The sequence below is a fragment of the Neopsephotus bourkii genome, unplaced genomic scaffold, assembly GCF_033783945.1.
Source record: "Neopsephotus bourkii isolate Nb327-2 ecotype Australia unplaced genomic scaffold, CSIRO-AGI_Nbou_v1 NB_1535, whole genome shotgun sequence".
In the NCBI taxonomy this organism is placed as follows: Eukaryota; Metazoa; Chordata; class Aves; order Psittaciformes; family Psittacidae; genus Neopsephotus; species Neopsephotus bourkii.
This window is the reverse complement of record NW_026902011.1, coordinates 212442-220008: the sequence shown is the minus strand read 5'-3', so window position 1 is coordinate 220008 and position 7567 is coordinate 212442. Positions and strand designations below refer to the sequence as shown.

Below are 7567 nucleotides of genomic sequence, written 5' to 3'. Positions count from 1 at the left end.
CTGCATGGTAAATTCATTGTGACCTGGTCCATTCATTTACAAAAAGAAAATGGTGTTCACTAAGCAGCCACTCTTGTCGTCATCTAAATTACACTTTTCTCACCAGTGGCCTCCTTCTTGGAATTTGAATTGTAGGACTAGTGATAATTAAGATAACATTTCCTTTGATAAAGAAATCGGAATTTCAATACAACCTCAAGTCATACGAAAACTAAGTCTGAAAGGAAGGACTGATTTTTAGTATAATTTGATTTGCTCTGAATAGGACTGTAAGATTTATTCCAGAGTTCAATTTCACTATCAACTGTAATGGTAAAACAAGTTAATTTTACACTGTATTTATAAAAAACTAAATCTGGAACTCTTTAACATTAAAAAAAAACCCCACCCAAACAGAAGCCAAAACTTGGCAACATTTTTTGATCGCTAGATTATTGTTTTTTACTTCATGTCATCTATTTTTGTTAAATAGCCATAGACTGTTATGACCATGACAATTTCATAATTCTTTCTTCCCTCCTTGTTTTGCTTTTGTTGCTGATATTTAAGTAGTTTTGCTTTTTAAAAAGGAATTAAAAGGTAGTTGTTCAATATGCTTCGTATCTTGATGCTTCTCCATTTATTACAACTTTGGCTGAGTCTCTCTCACTTCTTCCAGTTTAGAAAGGATCCACTGTGTGAAGAAAAAGGAAAAAATGAAATGTTTCTTTGGTTAAAAAGCATACAGTGCAGGTGAAAATTACATTGTATTGGTCAGCCAGTTCACTATGTGTTCTCTTCCTAACCAAGTTTTAACACAGTGTTCAAATACCAGTATCTAATACTGAATGGCACACCTAATTAAACTGGCGAGGTCGGTATTTCAGCTTCATGGTCTATATTTCAGTGAAATACCTTTTAAAACTAAATGACATAATCATTTCACCCACATCATTATTAATGCTTTTGCATTAGTCACACCTCTAGAAAAAACACAAATGACAATAGAGGAGCAAGGATACCAAAAGACAGAGGACAACGGTATGTTGCAGCGTGATCATACAGTTATTTAGAAAGATGCTTTCTTTAACAATATTTGCTGAAATTCAGGAATTTTGCATTCACATGTTTAATCAACATGAAATGGAAATTAGTCACCTGAGAGTTCTAAAAAGAAAAAAAAAAAAAAAAAGGTGTGGGGTAGTGAAATCCATGGCAGAAGATGAAGTTACACAAGATGCCATGAGAAGTATGTGTTAACGCTTTCAAGGAAGATGAGTACATGATTAAAATCAGATTCTGTTACTGCATCAGGTTTTATGTTACACATCTTTACGATGGCCGCCCCTCTCCACCAGAAGCTCACCCCTCAAGGAAACTCAAAGAAGCCACAGCTTAGGTACAGCAGGTTCCTGAAGGTTTTAAAGAATTGAGAAGAAAGAAACTGTTGACTTGGCACCTCTCACAGACGGAACACCTTGTAGTGTTCGGCAGACTGACAATCATAGAGTCGTAGAATCATAGAATAGTTAGGGTTGGAAAAGACCCTAAGATCATCAAGTTCCAACCCCCCTGCCATGGGCAGGGACACCTCACACTAAACCATGTCACCCAAGGCTTTGTCCAACCTCGCCTTGAATGCCACCAGGGATGGAGCATTCACAACGTCCTTTGACAGCCCATTCCAGTGCCTCACCATCCTTACAGTAAAGAACTTCTTCCTTATATCCAACCTAAACTTCCCCTGTTTAAGTTTTAACCCATTACCCCTTGTCCTATCACTACAGTCCCTAATGAAGAGTCCCTCCCCAGCATCCCTATAAGCCCCCTTCAGATACTGGAAGGCTGCTATGAGGTCTCCACACAGCCTTCTCTTTTCCAGGCTCAACAGCCCCAACCTTCTTAGCCTATCTTCATATGGGAGGTTCTCCAGTCCCCCGATCATCCTCGTGGCCCTCCTCTGGACTTGTTCCAACAGTTCCATGGCCTTTTTATGTTGAGGGCACCAGAACTGGACACAATACACTTTCACGAGAGCAGAGTAGATGGGCAGGATCACCTCCTTCTACCTGCTGGTCATGCTCCTTTTGATGCAGCCCAGGTTGGCTTTCTGGGCTGTGAGCATACACTGAAGCTGGCTCATGTTCATTTTCTCATTGACCAACACCCCCAAGTCCTTCTCTGCAGGGCTGCTCTGAATCTCTTCTCTGCCCAACCTGTAGCTGTGCCTGGGATTGCTCCACCCAGGTGTAGGACCTTGCACTTGGCATGGTTAAACTTCATGAGCCCACCTCACAAGCGTGTCAAGGTCCCTCTGGATGGCATTCCTTCCCTCCAGCGTATCAACCGAACCACACAGCTTGGTGTCATCGGCAAACTTGCTGAGGGCGCACTCAATCCCACTGTCCATGTCAGCGACAAAAGATGTTGAACAAGACCGGTCCCAACACCGTTCGCTGAGGGACACCACTCGTTACTGGTCTCCAGCTGGACATTGAGAGGTCGACCACAACCATTTGTGTGCAGCCATCCAGCCAGTTCTTTATCCACCGAGTGGTCCATTCATCAAATTGATGTCTCTCCAATTTCGAGACAAGGATGTCGTGTGGGACAGTGTCAAACGCTTTGCACAAGTCCAGGTAAATGACACCAACTGCTCTACCGCTGTCCATCAGTTCTGTAGCCCTATCATAGAAGGCCACCAATTGGTCAGGCAGGATTTCCCCTTAGTGAAGCCATGCTGGCTGTCACCAAGCACCTTGTTGTTTTTCATGTGCCTTAGCATGCTTTCCAGGAGAATGTGCTCCAAGATTTTGCCAGGGATAGAGGTGAGACTGACTGGTCTGTAATTCCCCGGGTCATCCAGTTTCCCCTTCTTGAAAATGGGGGTTATATTTCCCCTTTTCCAGTCGTCGGGAACTTCACCTGACTGCCATGATTTCTGAAATATGATGGCCAGCGGCTTAGCAACTTCATTCGCCAGCTCCTCAGGACCCGCGGATGGATTTCATCAGGTCCCATGGATTTGCAGATGTTCAGATTCTTAAGATGCTCTCGAACCAGATCCTCTCCTACAGTGGGCCCAAGGTCTTCATTCTCACAGTCCCTGCATCTGCCTTCCAAGACTTGGGTGGTGCAGCCAGAGGGTTTGCCAGTGAAGACTGAGGCAAAGAAGCCATTTAGAACCTCAGCCTTCTCCAAATCCTGTGTAGCTAGTTCTCCTGATAGCTTCCAGAGAAGGCCTACTTTGTCCCTAGTCTGTTTTTTATTTGCTACGTACCTACAGAATCCCTTCTTGTTATCCTTAATATCCCTAGCCAGATTTAATTCTAACTGGGCCTTAGCTTTCCTAACCTGGTCCCTAGCTTCCCAGACAACATCCCTGTACTCTTCCCAGGCCACCTGTCCTTGCTTCCACCTTTTACAAGCCTCTTTTTTCCTTCTAAGTTTCCTCAGCGGCTCCTTACCCATCCAAGGAGGTCTCCTGTCCCTCCTGCTGCACTTCCTTCTAGTTGGGATGCAACACTCCTTAGCTTGTACCAGGTGATCCTTGAATATCAACCAAGAGTCTTGGGCCCTCCTGCCCTCTAGGGCTATATCCCATGGAACCTTACTAAGCAGGTTCCTGAAGAGGCCAACGTCTGCTCTCTTGAAGTCCAGGTCAGAGAGCTTGCTGCACACTCTTCTCACTCTCCTGAGGATCTCGAATTCAACCATCTCATGATTGCAATGTTCACAATGCAGTGTCACTGAAGGTACCTCATAACCTCCTTATTATTAATGGTGCGAGTTTCATCTTCACTAGTCCTAGAACACTTCCATCAATGTCATCTCTCTGTATACACAGCACAGATGTCACATTTGCACAAGTAAGCCACAGTATAAACAAAACCCAGAAGCAACTCTCAAAAGACTTCCTTCTGAAGCATAGCCCCTAAGGCCCTGATAACAATTTCTGAATGGAACTTTCTATTAATGAATTTCCTAGGGAAGTATTCCTGCTCTAAGATAAAACCACATTCCTTACCAAGTCTGTCTGACAGTGACATTTCCCTTCATACTCACATTCCTGTTGGTTTTGTGAGGTTTATGGGCCTTTTTTTGGAAAGTTTGCAAGCCAACATTTTTGTGATGAGTTTTTTTGCTTTCTTTTCCTTTCTTAAGACTTACAGCATACATAATATGATGCACTAATTGGAGTTTTGGAATTACTCCTGATTTAGCTGGGGCACACATGGGTTTTCCTTCCCACACAGACTACTTGAGACAAGGAAGTACAAAATGAAACCATCTTTTGTAAATGTAAGTTCAGATGGACGGCTTTGTAACAATAGCAATGGAAAGTAACTCAGGTAAATGTTTGACAAAAACTAGTCAGAATACAGCCGAAGAACATAATAAGAATCGTTGTACAAGATAACTCATTGTAGTTGGCATATTTTTAGGTCCTTACGACCTTAGTACAAAAATAACCGTAAGAAAAACAGGACAGAAAACCAGGACGTGTTGATAAAGAGTATCTGAAACCAGCAGATATCCAGGATGTGCTGGTGGCTACGCTAACTGATAAGTAGAAGGCCAGGTTGATTATGTCTGCAGTTTTACCAAACCAGTTAAGATGATGTAAGCATTTATCTACTGCGCATGCTTCAAAGATTGCCAGAAAGTGATGAAGATTGGGGTGTCACTTACTTCCTCCAACAAAGACCACTACCACATTGTTGTGCGCATGCGGAAATAGGCGTGGAATTACATAAAGTGGTTCTCAGATGGTTAATAAGTATGTATGATGTTTAATGAATATGTATGTTAAGCAAAAATTGAACCACAGTCTATCTGAGGTTCGGCTGAGACACGCTAGGAGAAGCCACCCCCTTGTCTCCCAGCACTGCAATAAAGAATACCTGCTTGTCAATTAAAAAAAAAAAAAAAGAAAAAGATTTTTAAAAGAGCTCAGTACCTCCAAAGAGTACAGACAAGTCAAATTCAGCACAGGGACCTCAAATACCTTGACAGTAATTGTAATGCTTTTTGAGGTAACAGTCAAATGTTATAAAACAGCTGTGGTTAGAAACTATGCTCATGAAGACAAAGGCAGATGAAAAGGTGCAAAACAAACTAATGAGAGGATCAACTTTCACAGACTGTTTCAAAGCATGACCTTGTAGTACTATATCCCACTGGTGTGAATGTATACATGACTGATTTACTGTTTATCAAAATAATTAGCTATGCTAAGAAGAATAAAGCAGAACTTTTGCAACCCAGCTACCTCACTGTTCTGGTAGCAGACCTGAACCACTCCTCCTCTCTGCTGTAGTCAAAACTAGTGATTATCAAAATGAAAAGGCCATATATCATATAAAATAAAAAGATTTGTGTTTCTATTACAGATTTTCTTCTTTCTTCAACAAAAACTATATAATGAGGAAGAGGAATGACACCTCATCTCCCCACCCACTTGGAATAAAACTAAGAGTAACTTACAAATATTGTTTGTTCTATTAAAACACCCTATTTTAATTCACATTCTTGATTGCTTTGTTTTTGTTAGTATTACTATTAAATCAGCTGTTTGACAGTTATAATTTTGAAGATTTATAGTGAAGTGAAAAGTTTGGTACTTGAGTATTTTTTAAATTCAGTACTGAAGATACCATTGCCATTTCCATCTGTGTCATGGCTGTGTGGAAATGCTGAATTTTAAATAAACATAGTTATTTCAGGTTAAGAATATTTCTGTTACACTTTTTAAGCCAAATTTAGCACAGTATAATTGTAATTATAATTGTAAAATATTGTACAATAATTTTATCGTAACATTGATTATAAATATTGTTATAATAAACTGTAAAAAGTATCTTGACTTTACCTTAGCATCCTCTGGAGTTTTAAAATTAATAATTTTTCCAAATTCTTTGGCATGGAACACAGACTTAACTCGTTCCTAAAAATAAATAAATAAATAGATAGATAGATAAATAAATAAATAAGGAAAAAAGGTAATTCAAAATTGAATTAATTTCTTCAGCCTTTACAACTAAGAAGTTATTTACTGCTAAGGCAGCTATACAGCTATTTGTTTCAGGCAGCCATTACACTGATCTGAATATGTTCACATTGCATGCACACACCCTGAGAAACTTAATTTTCTGCATGAAAGCACAGTAGAGTGTAACGCTCAAGCAGTACCAGACTTCCCTTACCATGGAGTCCCTTGAGACTCGATCATAAGACTGTGCAGGAATGGAAGGCAGATAATGGAGTATGGGGGGCAACAAAATCCAGTACTCCCTAAGGTTGTAATTCGTCTTTCACCTTTAAGTCATTACTTGGGTGGACACTCCACCAATGCTGACTTGCAAGTACTAGAGTTAGCAACTTACACCTCAGAAACAGAACATAAGCAGTGATTTGCAAAATACGGTTTTCAACCATAGATTTCAGTAAAGAGCATACTACAGATATGTTAATGGACTCTGAAATGACTACTGTGTAGGGGTAAAGATGGATGTGTTATTCAGCATTGTCTGAAATGGCAGAAACTCTACGAATTATTGCATTCTGTAAAAGGTCACTTGCAGTCAGAAATCCAATTTGGAGGATTCCAAACCATTATGGCTCTGCCTTTCATGCTGTCTGCAATAGAAACAAATAATCTGAGTGAAAAAGTGAATGACTTTATACACTGTAAAGACTGCCCTGGCAATCAATATGTGCAATTACACACATGAAGCTTATAAAAAAAAAAAAAGAATACAAAACACAGAAATTAAATTCAGTTACCATCTCAACAAGAATTTAAGAGGTAATTTATTTTTTTAAGGAACTTCGCCTCTGTAAGTACACTCAGTCACCAGTGGTCATCTTTCTCCTTATGGCCTTCACCCATTTACCAGGGAAAGAAAGTTTTGGGATTGTTTAAAGGAAAACTGCAACTGAGAGCAACATACTTCAATTTGCATTGAAAGAGATAAGCATATTTATAAAGATATTAATACTTCATTATGCTTGTGCAGAATTTTGTTACTAGCAAATTAAAAAAAGCCTCATTGAAGCACAGTACATGAAAATCTATTGCTCAAATATATTTGAAGTTTTGGGATCACCACAAGGTAGGAGGCTAATGTTGGCATATTTCCACAGTGACAGAGCGCATAATAAAAATACCTTGTAGTCTTCTGAGAGTTTTGTTGTATCACCATTTTACAACTATGAACACACCATGAAGTAATGCGTACCAAAAAATAAATAAATTTCCAGAATTCAAAGAATACTTTCATCTGCAAACACCATGTCATAATTCTGCTTAGAACAGTCAGAAGCTAGTTATATGAGGAGTTTGCTCATGACAAATTTCAACTCCCTTCTTTGAGCATTTTAACTAGAAGAGAGATCAAGAATTCCAAGTTCAATTCTACAAACAGTAAGACAAAAAGAAAACAAAACATAAGTTCACATACCTTGGCTTCAATGCGTAATCTTCTGCCATCAACGATGAACGGTTCTTTGGTAAATTCATCGTAAGTATATTGCCATTCACATGTCAGCTGTCCAAATGTCCCTTTTGTCACAAATAACACACCAC

At 39.6% G+C, this 7567-nt stretch overlaps 1 protein-coding gene across 4 annotated transcripts in view; it reads right to left on the bottom strand.

The window, feature by feature from the left end:
• Positions 1-439: 439 nt before the first annotated feature.
• VPS13A (vacuolar protein sorting 13 homolog A) overlaps positions 440-7567 on the bottom strand; it is a 103407-nt gene continuing 96279 nt past the window's right edge. For 3 of the 4 annotated variants that reach the window (XM_061370298.1, XM_061370299.1, XM_061370297.1), the window contains 3 exons: positions 7443-7566; positions 5852-5926; positions 441-673 (listed from right to left, as the gene is read on the bottom strand). In XM_061370298.1, coding sequence (XP_061226282.1) covers positions 623-673; positions 5852-5926; positions 7443-7566 — 250 coding nt within the window. In that variant the 3' untranslated portion in view covers positions 441-622. Of the gene's footprint in view, positions 674-5851; positions 5927-7442; position 7567 lie in introns of all 4 variants that reach the window. The other variant, XM_061370296.1, reaches the window with a different exon arrangement.